Source organism: Trichosurus vulpecula, chromosome 5 (assembly GCF_011100635.1).
Source record: "Trichosurus vulpecula isolate mTriVul1 chromosome 5, mTriVul1.pri, whole genome shotgun sequence".
In the NCBI taxonomy this organism is placed as follows: Eukaryota; Metazoa; Chordata; class Mammalia; order Diprotodontia; family Phalangeridae; genus Trichosurus; species Trichosurus vulpecula.
The window spans coordinates 51,994,874-52,018,778 of NC_050577.1; the positions used below are offsets into that span (position 1 = coordinate 51,994,874).

Consider the following 23,905-nt stretch of genomic DNA (forward strand, 5'->3'; position numbering starts at 1 on the left):
CCAATGATTTGGGGAGATCCAGAGTTCCCTCTTTTTCTATAGTCCTCATTTCAAAGTTCAGTCTGTTGAAGTACATTACTGATGATGCTGTTGAATTAACTCTCCTCAATCTGGGTCAGATCCCACCCAACCTTCTACTCAGGTTTGGGTGGGGATAAATTCTTTGAACAGATTGAACAAGACAGGGGTGGGGTGGTGGTGGATAACTTAGAAGTAAATAACATAGTCAAAGTTCATTAGCATAGGTCCAGCCCCTCAATGTAACATTCATTTTATCATTAATTGTTAACCAATCAGAGCTGATTGCCACCCTCTTCCAAGGGCATATAAACCATGAGCCTGCTGCCATGACTACCTTTGCCATTTGAGAGTGATGTTGACCTTTTATGAAAATGCTAGCATTATTAAGAAAATGACTAATCACCCAGAAATTGTCTTTCAAACTTTTTAAACATCACTCTTATCACCAAATCTAATTCAGATTTTTTTTTCCATTTCTCAAAGTTACTAACTTTTTTACAGGATTTGACACTATTGAAGCACCCCCTCTTCATTTCATATTCTCTTTCTCCCTTGGATTTAGAACATAGTCCTTTCCTGGTTCTGAACCCCACCAACCACCCTGACTGACATTATATAGTAGTATAGGTGAATTTAGTGTTGGAAAGATCTGACTTCAGATCTTCCCTCTGACACCAAACAGTTGAATGTCATTTCACCTCAGTTCTCTTATCTGTAAAATGGGGGCCATAATATCCGTAGTACCATCCTTACAGGTTTATTGTGAGGATCAAATGAAATAATGCATTTAAAGTGGTTTGCAAATTTTAAAGCACTATAGAAATACTCGTTATCATTTGTCATTCAGTCAACAAACATCTATTAAGATTTTATGATCCAAAAACTATGTGAATCTCTGGAGATACCCCAAAAAAGGCAAAAACAGCTCCTACCCTCAAAAAGGTTGCATTCTAATGGGAGAGACAATGTATAAATAGCTAGTTGCATGTCAGATGCATTTCATATAAAAGGATGATAATCTCAAAAATGAAAGTACAAGGCTCTGTGAAGACAGGAAAAAGTTCTCCTACAGAAGGTAAGGATTTGAGCTACCTCTTGAAAGAAGACAAGTAAATGTGCAGGCCAGGGTAAGGGGGAATGTTGCTTTCTGGGCATAGAAGACAGGCGATAGAGGTATGTCCTGTTCCCTCCCCCTTGATATGAATGTTCTCTAAGGTGTCTGGTACTGGACCACATTCTGTTCTCCCTTGGCAGTCTCATTCACTTGACTCCCAATGTTTTACCTATGTTACACATGACTCTCAACTCTGTATTCCTGCACTTGTTCTCTGACCTTCAGACTGACAACTCCAGCTACTACAGGCCATCTTTACTTAGAAATCTCAGAAGGAGATCAGATGCAATATGTCCAGGACTGACCTGATTTTGTTTCTCCTCCTCCTCCTCCTGACTTCATACTTAATGTGAAGTATCATTGTCAAGCATTGCCATTTACTTCTTATATGTTAAAATATTAAGATCATCTAGAACTCTTCCTTTGCACTGCTCTCTTATATTCAATGGGTGACCAAGTGTTCTCAATTCTTTCTCTATAACATCTCATGAATCTGTTCTGTCCTTTCTAATTCCAATGCTAACACTCAAGTATAGTACAACAAACGTGGACCACTGAAATACCCTAATAAGAGCATTTCCTTTAACTATTTCCACCACCCCCCATCACCCTTGAGTATGACCTTCATACTAGTGCCAGATCATTTTTCCTGGTATGTTAAGCAACATGCTATAATACATGGAATGATAGGCTTGGATTCAGGGAGACTGAGGTTGCTTCCCACGTCCACTTAGCTGTGTCTATAAATAAGTCACTTAATCCCACTGAGCCTCAAATCCTTTATCTGCAAAATGGCCATAACCATAACTATAGAACTCATTTCTCAGTATTGTTGTACAGATTAAAATCAAGGCACCTTGATGTCACACTGCATCGAACATTGGGCCTGGAGTCAGGAAGACTTGAGTACAAAACTGACCTCAAACACTTTCTGTATGACTATGGACCAAGTAAATCACTTAACCTCTGAGGTCTGCCTCAGTTTCCTGATCAGCAAAATGAAGACATTCATAGCACCTACATCTCAAGATAATAGTGACAGTAATGAGATCTTATTTGGAAACCATTAAAAGACTATATAATGCTAGCTAGTATTTTATCATCATGAAATATTGGAAGAAAGAGAAAAAGATCGCATATGTTGTAGGGAGGAGGGGAAGAACCACTGACCCTAAATCCAGCAGTCTTTCCAATAGATCCTAATACTAATGATTCTTATTCTTCTAAATTTTGGAGTTGAACAAAGTTTCCCAGTTCAAAATCTGAGATTCCCCCTTGTTTCTGAAACCGTATGATCACAGATATTAGTCTACCTTCCCAATGCTTAATCCCATTTTATTTGGACTTTTAAACAGGTGAATAAAGACTAAGAAATGCCTGGATCCCTAATTGATGGCTAGAGATAAAAAATGTACCACAAAGTGAAAAACAGTCATCAAACATGTGCCACTCTAAACCAAGCCTGGTACATATATTTTGTGTTTTCAGACTTTCATTCCGAAGATTTATATCTTACTCAACTTACTCTGTTCATGGTGTATGGGACATCTATATATATAACTCCCTAGCTATAATCATAATAAAAAGTCAGAGCAGCTGATAAAAAGAAGGAAAAAAAAAACAATACGCGCTTTTGTTTTGCTAATAGTGAAACGGACTCCTGTGGCAAGAAATCAGAAATTGCACCCTGGGGAGGCTTCCGAACTATAATGAAATGAAATTAAACTCTTTTCATTGTTATCAACAGAATCTATCCAAAGAGTTCCTAACAAAATTGCCTTCACATCCTTACTTGGAACATCCTATCTTCATACATAATTAAGGCAGCAATTAGGGTTTGCTCCTTTTAAGCAGTAAGACTTTTCTAACTAGGTTGATTAATAAAAATGAGTGATACTTTATTTAAGATAATTACTCAAATTTAAAGCTCAACCCTACCAACATATAAAAAGCAACTTTACTTATGAGTGTCTTCAAAAAGAAGACATAAAAGGAAAATACTACAGTTACAATCTGGATCTACCACTCTATGGAAAATATAAGGGCCAATGAGCTATCAGCCAGGTAGCATCCCTCAGGTTTTCATACCAGATCAAGGAAAAGGAGATGGCTAAAACCAGCACCAAATTATAGGAGTTCCCTGAGTTTTACTTTAATGTGGTATAGGAGAGACAGCATGGCATAGGGTGTCTAGAGCTGGCCTTGAGATACAAATCCTACCTGTGAGACACAAAGGCTGTCTGACCCTGGGTAAGTCACTTAGGTAAGTGGTGTTAAAATGAAAATAGAAATGAGAGCCATTAAACCTTACATAAGGATCCTTGTAGGCTGCACATTAACTTAGAAAATGGCAGATTAACATTATATATGTTAATATATATTATATATATAATATATATATATAATATAATTATATTTTTATTTACTTTGTTAAATATTGCCCAATTACATTTTAATCTGGTTGGGCCACACTCAGGAGTGTTGCAGATTGGCAGGCATGTTTGGCACCTGTGGTCTAGGGAACTCTCTACACCTATTCATTTCAGAGATGCTCCTGGTCTACATTGAAAGAAAGCATCCTCTATACTAATAAATCACTGTCCAGTCTCTATCTCTATTCCTTAAACCATATGTGTGTGTGTGTGTGTTATGGAAAATCATGGGATTGAATATAGGAAAACCTGGGTTTGGCCTTGTACTTCTGCTGCTTGGTAGCTGGGCAGCCATTGGACAGTCACTTCACCTTCAAGAGAGGCAAGCTTTCTAATCCATGAAAGGAGAGCTATAACACTTGAATGATCCACTTCACCTGATAGTTGTGAGAATCATAGCTTTCAAGCTGGTTGGAACCTTTCAGGCTTTCTTGTCCAACCCCTTCATTTTAAACACAAGGTCACACATGTAGTAGCAGATGAAATCAGTTATATAAAAGTATTTTGAAAATCCAAAAATACTAAAGAAAGATAGGCATCCAGGTGGCACAGCAGATAGAATACTGGCCCTGAGGTAATGAAGATGTAAGTTCAAATCCAAACTCAGCCACCTAGCTGTTTAAACCCAGACAAGTAATGTAATTGTTGTCTTCCTCAGTTTCTTCATCAGTAAAAAAACTTATAACACCTATATCTCATGACTATTGTGAGGATCAAATGAGGCAATGTATATAAGGCATTCCACACATCTTAACGTACTATATCAACGCTAGTCATTATTATCATTTATCATCACATCTTTATCATTGTTATTATAAAATATTGTGTGACATGAATTAAAGGATAAACTTCTTTCCTTCCATAGAAGGGGACCTATATCATGCTCATAGCCATAACTAGAAAAAAATATTCAGGTGGAACTACAGGATGGGATTGCTCACCTTTGATGAGATATAACCTAGAAGGTGCAAAAGCTTGTACCTGGGAACGCTAAAGTTTCTGCACTGCTCAGGTATTAGAAATAAAGGGGTTGCGACCTGCTATACTGCCAGGGGTAAGGGCTGGGTGGGGAAGTAAGCATGGACTCAGCAGGTTGAGGGAGAACAGAAATATATTGGACTACAAGAGGTGAGGTTGGGCAGAGAGAAGAAAGACAAAGGTAGAGGAGACCTGTAGCAGACTCCCAAGTCTGTCATTGCTGGAGGCAGGATGGGACATAGAAGCAAGAAGGCTGCTAGATAAGGTCAGTAGCAAGGTAGACAAAAAGAAAGCACCTACATAGAGGGGCTGTTAGCATCTTCTAAATTTACTACCTTGAGGCGAAGCCTCAGCTGTCCTACCCTAGTTAAGGCACTGATGATGACTTTCTTCAGCACTATAATACCCAATGAATACTATTCATGAAAAAGGAATGAGTAGATGAAAGGGAAAAAAAAGATTTCTCAAAGACCTAAGATCTTTTGCAACACCAATTCTATTTTTATGTGGATAAATGAAAGGGACAATAAACCCTTTCCAGTTAGAAGCTTGTGTGAAAATGTCATAAAGCTGCATTAAAATGGATGTAAAAATGTTTCGGATGCTAGTTGATTCTGATTAATATTTATAATAATATGATTGAAGAAAAAAACTATAGCAAAAGAAAAGAAAATAAGGTGGTAGCTCTGAGGAAAGGGTGAGATACGTTCCTACTCAATGAGGAATCACAGAATATAAAACCAAATCCTGTCTTCTCCACACTACCTTTGTAAGCTTGGGAAAGTTACCTAAACCCTCTGGGACTCAGTTTCCTCATGTGTAAAATGAGGTTGTTGGATGACCCATCCTTTGAAGTTTCCTTCTACTCTAGATTTGTGAGCCCTCAGTTCCTAATATAAGCCTCCAAACCCTTTCTCCCTCTTAAAACTGCCTTGATCCCTGGAGCAACGAGTCTTTTCTTCATCCTTGTATGATTTTATTCCTACACAGAAAAAAAAATTGTTTTCCTCCCATTGGGCAAAATAAAACATTTTAAATTGATTTTCACAAGTATGTGTTAAGATTGTGATTTCAAACAAGAAATCAAACATAGTACATCATTTCCTAGGGTGTTGAGAAATACTGTTCCTATTTCCAGGTGTGTCCTGATTTCTCAGTCCTAGCCTTTCTTAGAAACTCCTGCTTACATTGCAGTTCATTCAGTTTATAAATTGACTTTCACTCTCACATTTTAAGCTTGTGAGGTAATTAAGGCTTTCCCTTGAGAGTGGTATAAATTCACCTTTCTTTGTACACACAACTTTGCCTTGTAAATGCCATGTTCTGAAAGGGATTCAGTGGTATTCAGAAGTGACAATTTTTTTATTCTTTTTGACCAAAGGGTTATGGAAAAGGAAATAGCAACTAATATATGAATATAAATATAGCTATATAGAATAGAGGTGGTATGTCATGGTGAAGAGAACGCTAGGGTAGGGGTCAGATGCAAATCCTGGTTATGACACTTACTAGAGTGCATGCTTCTAGGCAAGTCACATAATCTCTTTGGCCTCAGGCAACTCCCTAGGATTTACAGGTCTGTTCAAGGTTACACGGGTCGTACGTGGTAGATCCATCTACTCCACATTCAGAAGGAAAGGTTAGATTCTTGGATATGGTACAGTATGTTTTGTAGGAGAAAAAAACATTTCCACAATGGGAGCTCAATCATGTTGATGAAATTACACATCCTTTGTATATTCACTTATATATAGCTCGGAGCATTCTGGATAGAAGACTGGACTTTGAGTCAGGAACATCTGAATTCGAATCTTGCCTTGGATATCTATTGCTTCTTTAACCCTGGGCAAGTTACTTAACCTCTCTCATCTTCAGTTTCTTGATGTGTAAAATGAGGATAATTTTTAAAATTGTCACAGAATAATTTTTGTAAAAATCAAATGAAATAATGTATGTAAAGCTATTTGTAAATCTTAAAGCAATATATACTTGCTAGTTATTCCTTTTATTGTTGTAACTATGTGTATCACTCTTCTTATATATATGTGTGTGTATATATATGAATAATATAATTATATCTCTATTTAATATTTTCTTACACATAGAATTCCCTTTGGGGAGAGAACAACTTGGTCAAAACCTACCTATGTCTGAGACTCCCCTTATGTCACTTTCAAAAAAAAAATCAGTTCCCTGGAATGTATTATAAAGAATTTTCAGGGCATCATTTCCACATATGAAGCCACAACATTTTTGTCCTTTGAAATATTTATATCACTATGAAATGAAAACTATTTTTCCCTTAAAGTGAAGAAAAAATTAGTTTCCTGGAAATGTTGCAAAAGATAAGCTTAGTCCTACCATATCATGCAGCTTAGGGCTTATTTCAACAAAAGATATGTCTTAGGTGATCAGGGCTAGAAAGTTAGCTAATATATTATTCATTCTTCACAAAGAAAACTTAGCAAAGAAGAGAGAGATTGCTGTGTCTGCCTTGGAGCCACTGAACAGGTTGCACTAGAGAAAGCTAGTATAGAAATATATCAAGCAGAAACCAAAAAGAGGGTAAAGCTAGTGATACCAAACAAATCCAATGCCTTTAGGGAAGTCAGCCATGGATCCCCCATGAGGCTACCTCTTCTCCTGAGGTGTGAAGCAACCTTCTATATACCTATTCTTTTAGTATGTTTCATGAGAGCAGAGACTATCTTATTTAATAACTTGGTAACAATCCCAGCATCCTTCACATAGTAGGCTGCTCTTTTAAAAAAAAAAATCCACCTTTTGTAGAAGCTAGCCTAGGGGGAAAAAGCAAAAAAAAAAACCAAACCTCTAAAAACAACACTTTAACCACATGCTATTTTTTTTAATCCAACTCCTTATTCCCCCCACCACCTCCATTTTCTTTCTTATAAAAAACATTGATTTATCTCAACAGGATGCTCCATTTGGACAGCTCCCTACACTTTATTCATCTCTGCCTACAGAGTTTAATTAACTCTTTCTCTTTCAGTGATGACTATTTTTTTTTGGCAATTGACCACAAAAATGACCCATGAACCTTTTTTGAACATCAATAATGAACTACTTCGTTTTGGGTGCTTGGCGGATGGTATCAGGGAGGGCGCTTTGCACCTGAGCGCAGCCAGCGGCGGGGCTGGCAAGCCATCCTTTTGAACAAGCTTAAAGAAGGAGAAAAGGAGATCTTCTGCCTGCCGCGTCCACCTTGGTCACCTTGGCCAGTCCTGCTTGATTCTGCACCCCTAGGTCCCTGCTTCTGCAATGAAGGAAGTTGAGCCCTGTGTCCCTGTGTCTTCACCCCTGCTAAGCTGCTAATGCAGTAAAGTGGCAGATTGCTGTTCCCAGGATACCCTGTAATGGTCAAGGAGCCACAAAGTAGAACATCGTTCTTTTACTTTTTAAGCTTTGGTTTGAAAGACCAGCATGTTTTGGAAATTTGATCTTCACTCATCATCCCACATAGACACACTTCTAGAGAGAGAAGATGTAACATTAAAGGAATTAATGGATGAGGAAGATGTTTCACAAGAATGTAAAGCTCAGAATCGCAAACTTATTGAGTTTCTGTTAAAAGCAGAATGTCTTGAAGATTTAGTCTCATTCATTATAGAAGAACCACCTCAAGATATGGATGAAAAAAATCAGATACAAGTACCCAAATATAGCTTGTGAATTGCTCACTTCCAACATCTCTCAGATGAACAATAGATTGGGAGAAGATGAATCTTTGCTAACTAAACTGTATAGCTTCCTCCTGAATGATTCCCCTTTGAACCCATTACTCACCAGTTTCTTCAGCAAGGTGCTAAGTATTCTCATTAGCCGAAAACCAGAACAGATTGTGGATTTCTTAAAGAAGAAGCATGATTTTGTAGACCTTATCATAAAACACATAGGAACTTCTGCTATCATGGATTTATTGCTCAGGCTACTGTATTGAACCTCCACAGCCCAGGCAAGATGTGTTGAATTGGCTGAACGAGGAGAAGATTATCCAGAGGCTCGTGGGAATAGTTCATCCATCTCAAGAAGAAGACCGGCATTCTAACGCCTCGCAGTCCCTCTGCGAAATTATCCGCCTCAGCAGAGACCAGATGTTACAAGTCCAGAACAGTCCAGAACCAGACCCCTGCTCGCCACTCTAGAAAAGCAAGAGATTATCGAACAGCTTCTATCAAATATTTTTCACAAGGAGAAAAATGAATCAGCGATCGTCAGTGCAATCCAGATACTGCTGACTTTGCTGGAGACCAGACGGCCCACATTTGAAGGCCACATAGAAATCTGCCCACCAGGAATGAGTCACTCAGCATACTCAGTCAACAAAAGTGTTTTAGAAGCCATAAGAGGAAGACTCTCCGCCTTCCATGAACTCCTGCTCGAGCCACCCAAGAAAAGTGTTATGAAGACCGCATGGGGTGTATTGGACTCTCCCATCAGGAACACTTGATTGAATGTCATCCGGCTGATCTCGAGCCTCCTATACACCAACACAAACAGTGTCAACATGGACCTCATGGAACTTAACAGCATTGGCGTGATACTGGATATGTTCTTCACATATACATGGAATAACTTCTTACATACTCAAGTAGAAATCTGTATTGCCTTGATTCTTGCAAGTCCTTTGGAAAGCCCAGAAAACAGCACTGTTACTGATCAGGATTCCACTGGTGACAATCTTCTACTGAGACACCTGTTTCTTAAGTGCCAATTAGTGGAACGAATACTTGAAGCCTGGGAAATGAATGAGAAAAAACAGGCCGAAGGAGGAAGACGCCATGGTTACATGGGCCACTTAACGAGGATCGCGAACTGTGTCGTGCACAGCATGGACAAGGGGCCAAACAGTACGCTTGTGCAGCAGCTGATTAAAGAGCTTCCAGACGATGTCAGAGAACGGTGGGAGACCTTCTGTACCAGCTCATTAGGGGACACGAACAAACGGAACACAGTAGACCTGGTTACAACCTGCCATATTTATTCATCCAGTGATGATGAAATTGACTTTAAAGAAACGGGTTTCTCGCAGGACTCTTCTTTACAGCAAATGCAACAAATGACATCCAATTTTATTGACCAGTTTGGCTTCAATGATGAGAAGTTTGCAGATCAAGATGATATTGGCAATGTTTCTTTTGATCAGGTGTCAGACATCAACTTCACCCTCAATAAAAATGAAAGTGGAAATATTGCCTTGTTTGAAGCATGCTGTAAAGAAAGGATACACCAGTTTGATGATGGTGGTTCTGATGAGGAAGATATCTGGGAAGAGAAGCACATTGCCTTCACTCTGGAATCCCAGCGATGATCGAGTTCAGGGAACACAGACAGTGAAGAAAGTACAGACTCTGAGGAAGAAGACGGAGCAAAACACCATTTATTTGACTCCAGCAATGCCAACCCAGAGGACAAGATGGAAGTGGATCTGAACGAACCACCTAACTGGTCAGCCAACTTTGATGTACCCATGGAGACGGCACATGGTGCCAGCCTTGATTCAGTGGGGTCTGATGTTTGGAACACAGATGAACCGATGCCAGCTAAAGAGACTGGGTGGGCTTCATTCTCTGAGTTTACATCCCCATTGAGTACAAAGGATTCTTTAAGGAGTAATTCTCCAGTGGAAATGGAAACCAATACTGAACCGGTGGACCCGTTAACTACCAGTGCTGTTTCACTGACGGCACCACCAGAGGGCCCAGGTAGTGTTGCTATGGAAGGCACTTCTGATGGAGAAGATGATATAGAAAATACCGACAAGGTAACTGAGACAGTGATGAACGGCAGCATGAAGGAGACGCTCAGCCTTACGGTAGATGCTAAAACTGAAACTGCCGTCTTCAAAAGTGAAGAAGGAAAATTGTCTACCTCTCAAGATGCTTCTTGTAAATATGTGGTGGAGGAGAGGACAGAAGGTGCTTACACCAGTCCTGCTGCTTCCCAGCCGGTGGGCCTGAGCCCAGAGCAGATGACTGATCAGCTAAGCCTTTTAGGAGAAACCTCTGTTAATGGCCCTGTATGATATGTAATGTCTCCTGCTGTTGACTGAGGTCTACAGACTGATAGCCATGGGTTAAAAAATGGTGTTTCTTGAGGATTTCATCCAGAGCCTGTCCAAGCCAGTCACTGCTGCACTAACTTAGCAAGGGATCAAGACCAGCAACGTTTATATTCTAGATTTTAAGACATTGTACAGAGAAATTCAGAAGTGTAAAACTCTTGCACATTGACAAATACCAAGCATTTTTGCCTATGTTTATATTGTATTGTCATGAATCATGGGTGGCCTGTGGAAGAAGACCTTGCCCCCCATGTAATGATAGTAGGAATACTAGAGTCCAAATGGCTGTAAGATTAGTTTTATAAAAGTGAATACACAGATCCATTGTATTGGAGACATAACTATTGGACGGTTAGTGTGACCAAAGTCTTTAGGCCATTTTCATACATTTTTTCACCTTGCACAAGATTCTGAACTCATTGTTCTTCCAGGTTGGCAAGAACCTGTAGGATTGAAATGCCCTCTAAGGGTTCTTTTGGTTGCTCTGACTCTCAAAAGTGATTTTCAATAAGAAATTTGGGGTGTTCTTTTTATAACCAGTTTTAATTGTTAACTGTTTTCTGTATTGTTTTAAACAGATCCAAATGTAAGTCTCTTGGTAGAGATTTTAAGTATTTACTACTATGACTTAGTTGACAAATTGATGTAACTGTAAAGCCATATGTTCTGTTCAGTCTTGTTTGCTTGCCACGATTCCTCACGCCGATGAAACACTAGGTTATTTGGAGTTGATGTGGCTTGTGATTTGGGGTTGGGGTTTGTTCTTTTTCTTTTTGGTAGTTCACCTGCCTTTTAACCCGTTCATTCACCAAATTGTACCTTGTTAACCAAGCATTACAAATGAACATTTCAGAACCATCTGCATATTTATAATACGCTCCTCATAATAGGCAAGCCACAGGAGTCAGTGCACCCACTGCTAATAGAATTAGCATGAGGTCGTTTTTTGGGCATAGCATTTTAAAAGTACAAATCAAAATTGGACACCTGAGCATGTTAATTGTTTTCCTGTACCTTGTGAAGTTTTCACTCATAAATTCTAAGCCAGTGTATTTTTTTAGACCTGGTTTGTGTATATATAGTGATTATGGATACTAATTCATTGTAATTTATACTTTTCTACGTCAGTATAAAAACCTACCCGCCTTCTCCAACAGCAGAAGCGATGGGCTGCATGTCGCTGTATCGTCCGCCTGGTGAAGGGGTCACTTCAGCGTTATCTCTTGTACTTTTAGATGCAAATCAATTTTTCATTTCTGTAATAGAAAGTTCTTCACCTATTTTTATGTCATTTGTTTTTTCCTGACCAGTATTTAAAACCAAAAGGATGCTCTGAATGATGGCCAACGATTTTTTAGAAATAGCCTCCCAAGCAGCATGCCTAAACATTACATTACATACAGAAATAAAAAAAATCAAACAGAAAAAAAAATTAAAAAAAATAATGAACTACTTCTTTCTATACCATCACCATGGTTCATGTGACACAAATGGCAAAAAAATTACTAACAGATTATACATTCAAAACTCTTGTCCTATTAACTCCTAGTAATCACAGAAGTTATATTACCATAGAGATTCTTATCCCTGTGACCATCAACTTAAAAAAATATGTTGGTCATTATATTTCAATACACTTCACTTCTTTTGTGATATTATGTATTTTAGTTTATGTATTTAAAACATCATTTTGAGATGGTGTCAGTATGTTTCAACTGTATCAAAGAGGTCCATAATCCTAACAAGATTAAGAACTCTTATATTACTGAATGGAGGGGCAAATTAGAACAGAGATTAGAATGTAAGGGAACTAGAATCTAAGAGAATTAGGACCTAAGACGCCATTTAGCACAGCTGTTTCATTTTGCAAATGAGGAAACTGAGGCCCTGGGTGGCAAAATGTCTTGATCTAGGCCACAAAGACAGTAATTATCAGAGGCAGGATTTGAAACCAGATTCTCTGCCTCCAGACCCTGTACTTTCCACCTCTACCACACTGGTTTCTTAAAAATATAGTAATCTTGCTCAGGAGTTCCTTTTTCAAAAATGTTAAAGTCTTGTTTCAAGCCCTACCTTGAGGTCATTAAAAGAATTCTGAAATTCCCACAAGGCAATACGATCCCTCTCTTCCCCTTTAACTATGTACCTAGCTCATTATAACAATGGAATGCAAGAGATGGGAAGAGAAACTAAGAACACCATGTTGGTTGGACCATGATGGGTGAATTTGTAGGAGGACATGGGTGAGAATCACACAGGTTAGTCAGGAATATACAGGATCTATCTGCATGATTGAGATTATTGAAGTGGTAGTGAGGGACCTGAAAGCTTTAGAGATAAAGAATCCAATCCATTGATTCTTCTTCTCTTTCTATTAGTCTTTTTTTAAGGAGAGGGAAAGAGGAAACCTCAAAGGTAATGAACTGTGAAGAAACTGAAGGATCAGTACCACACCCAGCTTATCATTTGGAAGCCAGTATCTATTATATAGTGAAATGCAGAGCCCAGAATATTGTTCTATCTTGTAAAATGTACCTTCTTAGAACAATTCAGCTTGAATTTGGATTATAGTGAATTTCTGCAACCTTTCATTTAAAAAAATGAGGCTTTTAAAGCTATTTCTTTTCATTATGAACTTTACAAATCTGGTAAGTAATTTCAAAGGCATTTTTTTGCTGGTATCTTCTTCCTTGGATCAAATTTGAAAATGTCATGAAAATTCAAGCACATATTAATAGAATGATTATATTCATTACCTCATAGCTTCCCAGGCTCCCAAGATAAGCAATGATTTCATGCCATCCTTCCACTCTGATTTCTCCTATAGGAATTTTTCTTCTATTTGTAAATAAGAGCAAAATTCCTGGTCTTTGGTTCACTTATGTTCTCCATACCTGGTCCTTTCTGTTCCATTTAAGAACACATGCTTTTTTTTCCTCTTGGATATCTCATTTTAATTTTCTGTGATGTTTGTCAGATTTAAAACATTCTGAAGTCCTATTAGCTCATATTCGATTCATGGTGAGTTGAGAATAAAGTATAGCACAACTAACGGCCAAGTTATCATTTTATCTCCGACATACCACTCTGTGACAGTCAAAAAAGAATGCAAAGTTTCAAGAAAGGTTTATTTTTTAGGACTATAAATAACGAGAGATCTAGTAATATCTGAGAAAAAACCTGCATGCAAGTCAAGTAGGGAAGAGGCTACCAACCAGCCTGTCATTTGCTAGTGTCTTCCCCTTCCCTTTCGCCTCAGAAATGACTATCCATCTGCTCTGTATATCTTTTTATATACCTAGGTATTTAGATATTTCCCTCATTTGGATATAAAATTATTGAAGGAAAGTCCTGTTTGTTAAAAATTTCTCTTTGTAGCACCTACACTTAACTCCTGACAAATAGTAGGTACTTAATAAATGCTTGTTGATTGAATCATTCCTTTCTTCTTTTTGTTTTGGATACTACAAGGCTCCATCAATCTAAAAATATTTCCCACACTGCCATTCTTACTCATAGATTCTTATCTTTGAATTGTAGTATTAACTACAAAATTCTCACTGTATAAAATTCATTTTACCAGGAAGTAGTAATATGGTTCAATCATTTTGAAGTCATGTCCAAAACTCTTCATGACACATTTGAGATTTTCTTGGCTGAGATGCTGGAATGGTTTGCCATTTCCTTCTCCAGCTCATTTTACAAATGAAGAAAATGAGGCAAACAGGGTTAAGTGACTTGTCCAGGGTCACGCAGCTATTAAGTCTCTGAGGCTGGATTTGAACTCATGAAAATGAGTCTTCCTGACCCCAGGCCTGGCACTCTGTGTTCTAATTTCACTTGGACTCTGATAATATTCCCCTAATTAGTTTCTCTGCCTCAAGTCTACGGGCTTTTTATCTTTTGTGTATGTTGTGCACCTCTCTGAGCAATCTGGTAAAATCTATTGACCGTTTCTTAGAATAATGTTTTAAAGCAAAAGGAAACATAATTTTATAAGGGAACTGGCACTTTTCTAGTTGCTATTAGGACAACATATTTAGCATCCATACTCTAAAAATGATTAATTTGTGCTATTAGCAATAAACAAAATATTTTACTTTAAATATATGCATATTTCATGTACTAATTTTATATTTTTTTCATTAAGTACAGTCAGAATACTATGGAAATAAAACATAGGAAAGGTAAATTGTAATTGTGAAGAATAAATTTGATGTAGATTTTTAATCTTGCCTCATTCCCAGAGAAGGAAGTCTGGATGGAATGTGGGACCTGAAGAGCCTGGAGACAGTCAATATAAAGTCCTTTGGCATTGAATATTTCCATTTCCAGGTCTCACTGCCTCATAAAGTTACTCATTCCTTTGACTTTAAGTTATTTTTTACATCAGTGTTTATATTTATGTGTAATGTTTACCGAATAGTTCTGGTTCTATCTCCTGGAATAAAATAAAATGATTCTTTCTTCTATATGACAGACTTTCAAGTATTTGAAGATAACCATTACTTTATAGGAATCTTGTGTATACAGCCATATGAGGACATCTTGTCTTTGTAGTAGTTTGTAAGCTTCTTGAAAGCAGGAACTATTTTGACTATTTCCTTCATTTTTGCTTAGCCTAGCACTCAGAAATAGTAAACATGATCATGGTCACCATCATCACCACCCTCACCATCCTCTTCATGTTCATGATAACAGCTAGCATTTATTTAACTTTTTAAGGTTTGCAAAGTGCATTACAAATATTATCTCATTACAACAACTCTCAAAAACAGGTGCTATTATTATTTCATTTTACAGAGGAGGAAACTGAGTCCCACAACTAGTATGTACAGGGGAACAATGGATGATATGACCACAAAGTGAGACTACAACCAACTTGTCCAGGAGAGGCATTTGTATTTGACCCTATAGGCAACTAGGACCCACAGGACCTTCTTGAGAAAGTGACGCTATGGTTATACATGTGTTTTAGGAATGGTAACTATATTGAAGGATTAGAGAGGACAGAGAGACAAGAGGCAGAGATTCTTAACCTTGGATCCATGAATGTTTTTAAAGATGATAACTATAATTCAATGTTCTTGGTTTCCCTCATAATCCTATATGTTTCATTTTGCTTTAAAACAATATTCTAAGAAAAGGTCAATAGACTTAACCAGACTGTTCAAAGGGGTGCACGACACACACAAAAGGTAAAGAGCCCCTAGATTAGAAGCTGAGCAATTAATTAGGAGAATATTATCAGAGTCCATGTGAAATTTGATGAGCGCCTGAATTCTGGTGGCAGATGTCAGATTGGAGAGAAGAAGATGGCCGAAAGAAATGTTATGGAGGTACCACCACATGGAGAAGCGAGGGCCATATGTACTTCATAATGAACCATGTGATTAGGACAGTGGATAGCTCATGATGACTACAATTACGGCAACAACAGAAATCCTAAAGGAGCCAGGATGAGAAGCAAACTTCTGAAGCTGGATTAATGGCAGGCATAAGGATGTTTGCAGTGGTGGGACTGGTTATATAAAAGTTAAGTGGCAAAGGTCATGTGGAGACTTCAGGCTTGCTGTGAAGAAGAACCATTCTGTCCAGGTATTATCTGGGAAAGAAAAATGAGGCCCTTGACCATGTTAGAGCTTTGGTTAACTGCTTGTAAAGGATGTGTATCTCTTGACTCTGTACACTGGTTTTCTCAGCATGTACTGGGAATGAGGCAGATGATTATCAGTGAGAAGAAAAGGCTGAGATTATTACAGCAGCAGAAGAAAAAAAAGAAATCTCTACAATCATCCACTGGCAAGAGCAAAGCAATGAAATATTCTGCTCTCTGTCCTCTATGTATTAGCTGGAAAAATAAACAGTTATCTGAGATTGGAAAGGAAAGTATGGGGTTGACACTGTCAGGAGGAAAAACAATGTGCATGTCGCTCTTCAGACAGATGAAAGGTTACTCATGGCTAGGTTTCACCAGGTCGAGGCAGTAGCTTGTCTAGTCAACGCTCTGTTATTAGAAGAGAACCTCACAAAACCCACAGCTGCGGCTATCAAATAACTCACTGTTCTGAATGGATCATTTGAAGTCTATAAAGAGTCCAGCATTGGATGGTGATGAGAAGACCACAAAGGGAGGGCTGAAGTCTAGCTCCACACATTGTCAGTGTGGCTGGGTGACTGGCCACAGTCTGGCTGGGAATCTGAGGTCGACATGAGCCCTGGTATTTTTTACACTTTATTCTGAGACAAAACTTTCCTATTCCAAGGGGGGAAGTGAGAGAGGACAAGGGTAGCAGGAATGGGGCTATCATATCACTAAGGAAATTACACTGAACCATATACCCAGAGCTTCCAAGGAGGGGTTGGCTGAACTGATATTGAGCATGGGGCTTATGAAAGGCTCAGTGGGTCTAAAGGAACTTTAATGTATGCTCCCTCCCCTTTTGCAGGATTCTCACATGAAACCACGTGCGAATCCATAGAGAAGCCCTGAATATTTTTGCAGTGGACATATTTATATTTATTTTGTCTGGGGAACTGAGGAGCAGTAGAGCTTAGCATAGTGATAATTACATACTAGATCCTCAACAAACGCTTGATGAATAAATAGTATTAACAATTCCCACAGCACAGCTCTTGAGTGTTCATAGAGCACAGCCCTCCCTGGTGAGGTAAGGAGTGTAAATATTTAATACTGATTTTACAGATGGAGAAACTGAGGCTCAGAGAAGTAAACAAGAGTGGGCATTTTTCTAAAGAATTAAGGTTTTGTATGTACTCGACACACTGTACTTCATTTGAGCTTCACAACAACCCTATTACAAAGGTACTATTATTCTCCCCGTTTTGTAGATAAGGAAACAATCTCAGAAATAACAAATAATAAAATTAAAATAATAGCTTGACTTTATATGTAAGGCTTTACATTTATACAGAGTGATCTATGTACATTATCTCATTTGACACTCATGATAGTTCTGTGAATGAAATGTTATTATCATCTCCCGTTTCAGAGATGAGAAACCTGAGGTTAAAGGTTAAGTGACTTTCTCAAGCACTCACAGCTAGTGAGCATGTGCCTTAGGCAGGATCTGAATCCAGGTTTTGCTGACATTAAGCACAGTACTCTATCCACTGTACCATATGGCCTCTCTAAGTGACTTTCCAAGGGCTAAACATAATAATTTTATTTGACTTGATATAAAATGATTGGAGGAGAGGGTATTATCAGATTGGAAAGAGGTGATACTCAATTTGCCAACATGCTATGATTTTTGTTGTCTTTTATACAACAAGGGTATTATTTTGTTTTCCTCTAAGAAGTTAGAGACAACATGAAACAAATATGCATAACTTCCAGGGAAAACAAAGGTGGAAATGATCTGATTAAAAAAGCCATTTTTTTTTTTGTTCAGTCACTTTAGTCAGGTCCAGCTCTTTGTAACTACATTTGGGGTTTTCTTGGCAGAGATATTGGAGTAGTTTGCCATTTCCTTCTCTAGCTCATATTGCAGATGATGAAACTGAGGCAGAGTTAAGTGATTCCCCCAAGGTCACACAGCTAGTAAGTGTCTGAGGCCAGATTCCAACTCATAAAGATGATCTTTCTTGACTCCAGGCCCTATACTCTATCCATTGCACCACCTAGCTGCCCCTTTATGGCTAAAGAGCCATATCTCACTTCAAATATGTTTGCAAGGGTAGAAAATATGAAAAATATTCAATAAACAATATGAAACCTCAAGGGAAAATTATAAAAACTAAATCTCAAAGCAGAAACAGAAAAGTAAAAACATCTACATTGTCACCTGAGATCAGGAGAGAAAACATTTTATATGTAAAGCTGGTTCTTCAAATACATGTGACCATACAATTGAACCATGGCCATAAGGAAAATAGCAGTATTTCTGACAAAATTGATGTCTCAGTTTGAAACTCATCTATAAAGGAAAGCTGTTCACTGGTTACTAATCTTTCTCCAGGGAGCAGTAACCTTCTAATTCCCCAAAGACTCTTGACTTTTTAATTGAACTCATGAGTACAGCTAACTTAAAACTGCTATTCTCTGATAAAAGCACATATTTCTTGGCAATAGTGCTAAAAATAAGCATATCAGGTCCCAATAAAAATTCTTGTTTGAATTCTTTTCCTTTCAACTCAGTAATCCAGTCAACATTCTTAAGGCATAAAGAACACTGCACTAGGCACTGAGGGACATAGGAAAATAAATATAATTTCTGTCCTCATGTGGATTATAGTCTAGTACAGAGGAGTCCAGTACTCTACCCTCAGGTAATTTAGTAATCACATTCCTGCGTGCATTAAAATGTAATTGAGACAGCCCTCAGGGATTCTTCTATGTGTTTGAGGTACTACTGTTTCTGTCTGAGTTTGAGACTACTGGTCTACTAGATCTATTATAGAACACAATGAAGGAGCATTCTTTTCACATTTCATTAATGAATTAATTAATTTAAGATACTGTTAATTAATCACAAAATAAATGATAAACAAAAATTAATAACTTTTTGTTGCGTGGCTCTTATGAGGAAGTTGTCATAGCCACTGAAATCAAATGTGTTTATAAATACCACTATCCATTTCCCCAAACTGGGTTAAGGTGACAATCAATTCTATATGACCTCAAAAGCATATTCAACTGCTCTTGTCTAAAGCAGGTAACAATTGCAAACCCTTAATAGCACAACAAGCAGACAGCCCTTTAAAAAAAAGCACTGGCTTTATAATATACCTTGGCAGCTCTTGCTGGGCAAGAAAGTATTGCTTTAGGAAAATAATTGTTTTCCTGAAGTTGCCATGGACAGAAAGAAAAGCAAGAGATTCTCCAGAGATGAAACTTTCAGGGGAAATGGGGTGATGCTTATTCAGAGGGCAGGGAACCTGTAACAGGCACTGAAGGTGATCCCGACCTTGGTTTTCAAATGTGCTTTCTATGTTTACTCTCAGGATCCTTGTCTTTATTCAGCAGTTCTCATGCTACCTATACTCAAAATCTCTAATGGTAGCTGGCATTTACACAGCACTCCAAGTATGCCATGCACTTGATATACATCATGCTATCTCATTTAAATCTTACAACCAACAGAAGAGGTACTTAGCATGCATATCTCCAGACTCATATTGCAGACACGGAAACTGAGGCTTGCAGGTATTAAGTGACTTACTCATGATTAAATGGTTTATAAATGTCACAAGCCTTCCTAATTCCAATTCCAGACCAGTGTATTGTTGTTGTAGTCAAGTCATTTTAGACGTGTCTGACTTTTTGTAACCCCACGTGGAGTTTTCTTAGGAAAGATACTAGAGTGGTTTGACATTTCCTTCTCTAAGACCAGCCTGCCTCAAAGCAAATGAAAGAAAGGGAGGAAGGAAAGAAAGAAGAGAAAGGAAGGAAAGAAGAGAAAGGAAGGAAGGAAGGACAGATGGACTCCTGGTCCTGCGAAAGAGAGCAAGTACAGGGTTACAGCCTTAACAGTTGAATGCTCTAAATTAATATCTTCAGTTTAAATCTATCTTTCATTTGTTTATTTCCAGTGAAGACTACCCATTCACAGTACTGACGAGAGCTTAGGGGGTACCAAACTATGTGAACGGGTGCTGTAAATGGTAAAGAAGTGCAAGAGATAGAATGACCATAAAGAACACATGGTCCAGAGGCTCTTAGTATTTTTTGTGTCATGGAACAAAAGCTATTCATTTTTGTTTTTTAAAACAACTTCATAGACTCCAGGTTATGACCTCCTCCATTCCCCTCAATTTTTGCATTTGAAGAAACTGAAACCTAGAGAAGATCATAGATTTAGAGCTGAAAAGGACCTCAAAGATCATCCAGTCTAGTCTCCTCATTCTATAAATGAAACAACAAAGGCCCAGATAATTAAATAATTTTTTTCTCAATCACCCAAATAAAAGGTAGAGCTATGATTTGAACGTGTGCCCTTTAGTTCCAGACTCTTCTTCTTGACTTCAAATCTGATCTCAGACACTTATTGGCTGTGTGACCCTGAGCAAGTCACTTAACCCTGTTTGCCTCAGTTTGTTCATCTGCAAAATGAGCAGGAGAAGGAAGTGGCAACCTCTCTAGTATCTCCGTCAAGAAACCCCAAATGGGGTCAAGAAGAGTTGGATATGGCTGAAAAATGACTGAACAACTACTGTGCACCAGGCACAGTGATAAGTACTAAGGTTAAAAGCAAAGTAAAAACATCCCCTCTACCCTCAAAGATCAGAGAAATATTATTAAAGTGCTTGGGGCAAAAATCAGATATCAAGGGTTAAGAGGGCAATTTATGGATAGGAAGTGGAGGTAGCATGTATTATACCCTAAAAGGCAGCATAGTGCTGTAGAAATGCCAGATTTGGCATTTGAGGTCCAGAGTTTAAATCCATGATCTTCTACTTACTGCCTTTGTTTCTTTGGACAAATCTTTCAACTTCTAGCAACTTATTTCCCTAATATGTATAATGAAGGGGTTGGACTGGATGATCCATAAGGTTTCTTCTGGCTATGTATCCTGATGATCCTTAGAAGAGTTTGTTATTGACTGAAGAAAGAGATTAAATGTTAACTAAGTTGAGCAGGATCAAGAAAGGGATTTTGATAGTCTTCTTTTCTCTCATGACTAAGAAGACCAGAACGTGTTTGAAAACTGAAGGAACGAGGTTGATGGAAAGCAAAATATCAAAAGGATTAGAGTGGAAATAGTTAATCATTGAATCAAAATTCAGGAGGAGGTGGGAAAGGGAAGAGGTCCAGAGTATAGGTGGAAATGTTACCTTTAGAGAGGAGAAGAGAAATCTCTCCCTCTGAAACTAGAAGGATAAAAAGGGGAAAAGACAGGATTGATATATTAAAGTAAAGGTGGAGGTATCCAAAGAGCCTAATGTCAGGTGGTCTGCTTCGCAAAGCCCAAAGCAACCTGGTAAGGATGAAGATGTTTTAGTAAAGAGGAAAACATGAAGAGTACTAAAGATGAGAAGCAGGCCCCAGGGAGAACCTCCTCCGTATGCTGCTGTTAATACTGAATTTCCTCCCTCTATTCTCTGATTTGCACCCCCAACTTGAGTTTTCTTCAGCTGGCTCTGATGTGGAGTGGGTAGAGAGCCAATGAGAGGTAAGGGAAAGGGGTGATGAGCTGCTACACCCCAAGATAAAGCCCAGCAATATGAATTGCCAAAGTCTCCTCTGTCCTTTGTTTTTGTTTGTTTGTTTTGGTTTTTCCCCAACAGCCCTTATACCCATGGTATAAATTCCTGGAGGGTAAGGACTGTCTTTGTTTCTTTCTGTGAATATCTGTCTTCAGAGCTCAGAAGGCTGCTTGACACGTAGTAAGATTCAATAAATGCTTTTGGGTTTGATTTTACTTCTATTCTTTGTTTTTAATTAACAGGATTCTTAGAAAGAAATTCTTGTGCAGAGCTTTGAGGAAGTCATCTCCTCTCTGCAGGCCACTATTTCAGTCTCTCATAAATGAAAGGGTTGGACTAGATGACCTCTAAGTAACCTTCAAGTTCGAACATTTTTGCCTCTATAATTCTAAGACTGTTATCAATTTTTTTATTAACTTGAAATATACACTTTAAGAGGGCAGAGCCTTAATGGTCTATTCCATCTCATTCAGTCTTAAACGTAGGTATTTTATATCAAATGATTAGAATGGAAATTTTTTTTAAAGATTTCACTATCTCCCCCACACCCAAATCAAACCGAGTCATTTGAAGACTATAGATTGAATGTGTGTGCATATATGAAGGGGGGGGTAGGATTACCAAAAAAAAAAACTTTTGAGCTGTCCTACCTATAGTTTAGATGACATGTCCAGAAGACACAAGTGGAATCCTTCTGAGAAGAATTCTTTATAAGCAGAAAGACTTAATGACAGTAGCTCAACCACAAGCTTGTTGACTGTGGTGACTGTTAAGTAGAACAAAGACTGAGGACCAGTACTTGAGAAGGAAAGAGAGAAAGGAAATCTCCATGGTTTATGGCCTTTGGGATGTGACAATAATTTTGGATCCACACCGAAAACCTCCTACCACAAGGAAGATAATAGTTCCGTCGGACCTTATTTTCTTCAGATCCCATCTGGAGTACTGTGTCTACTTCATGGCACCATATTTTAGAAGAAACATTAAGAAGGTAATGCACAGTCAAAAGGGAACAACCAGGATAGCATTATGCAAGTACCAATGGAGGGAAATGGGGATGTTTAGCCTAGGGAAGGGAGATTTAGAAGACATATCACAGCCATTTTCGAATATCTGAAGGTTCGTCAAGTGAAAGAAGGATCAAGGTTCCATGTTTTAGTGTGGTAGAGAAGAACTCTGACTGGTGGAAGGTAGAAAGAGAACTTTCTGCTCAGCGAAAGAGGAGAAGAAAAGGCAGTTTTATCTAGTGAATAGAATGCTAACCTTGGAACTATGAAAACCTGGAATCTTCTTGACTCTGATATATACTAGATGTACAGTCATGGGGAAGTCAGTTATTTAACCTCAAACTGCCCAATCTAATTCCATAAAACCTGTTTTGATTACAGATTTTCATTAAGGGGAGAGTTTTTCAATCAAAGAAATCATAGATACAGACATAAACATTTTAAAGATAAAGGATTTACTGGATTACTCATTCTCAGAAGGGAAGGGAATCAGCATCTATATAACAGCCACTAGGTGCTAAGGATTGTGCTGAGTGCTTTTTTTACAAATATTATCTTTTTTGATCCTCACAACAACCCTGGGAGATAAGTGCTTTTGTTATTCCCATTTTAACACTTGAGGAAAGTGAGACAAACAGAGGTTAGGTGACCTGCCTGGGGTCACAGAGTTAGCAAGTATCTGAGGCTGGATTTGAACTCAGATCCTCCTTACTCCAGGCCCTTCAAGTTCTATCCGCTACACCTGGTTCCTAGATGCCAAAAAGGCTTCAAGTAGAAACTGGATGACCTTTTATTAGGGATGTTATAAAAAGAATTCAATTTGGGGAGGGATTGTACTAGAGGACCTTTAAGATTTCTTCAGTAATGATATTCTATGACCTCAATACTGAGATTCTCTGATCCTATGACTGCTTTTGAGTCTAAGTTCAAGGGAAGGCACTAGGGAAGAGACTAATATCTACTACGAGAAACATTTTCAATATAGGAAAAAAGGAAGGAAACTTGATAGCAGCAGAACACATCCATAAGATTAATCAGAGGAGGTGTCCCCAGGTGTAATACATGAGCTGAACCATTTGTCATTCAAATCTGGTAAAGT

At 38.2% G+C, this 23,905-nt stretch overlaps 2 protein-coding genes across 2 annotated transcripts in view; one reads left to right on the forward strand and one right to left on the reverse strand.

Annotated features, from left to right (window-relative positions):
• Window positions 1-23,905, reverse strand: part of ZNF804B (zinc finger protein 804B) — a 594,276-nt gene that overhangs the window by 273,547 nt on the left and 296,824 nt on the right. The gene's annotated exons all lie outside the window — the stretch shown is intronic.
• Window positions 7,939-10,591, forward strand: LOC118850682 (serine/threonine-protein phosphatase 6 regulatory subunit 3-like). Its single transcript, XM_036760258.1, is given in 4 exon segments — window positions 7,939-8,202; window positions 8,204-8,496; window positions 8,498-8,694; window positions 8,697-10,591. Coding segments are annotated over 4 exon segments (2,598 nt in total). The 5' UTR covers window positions 7,939-7,989.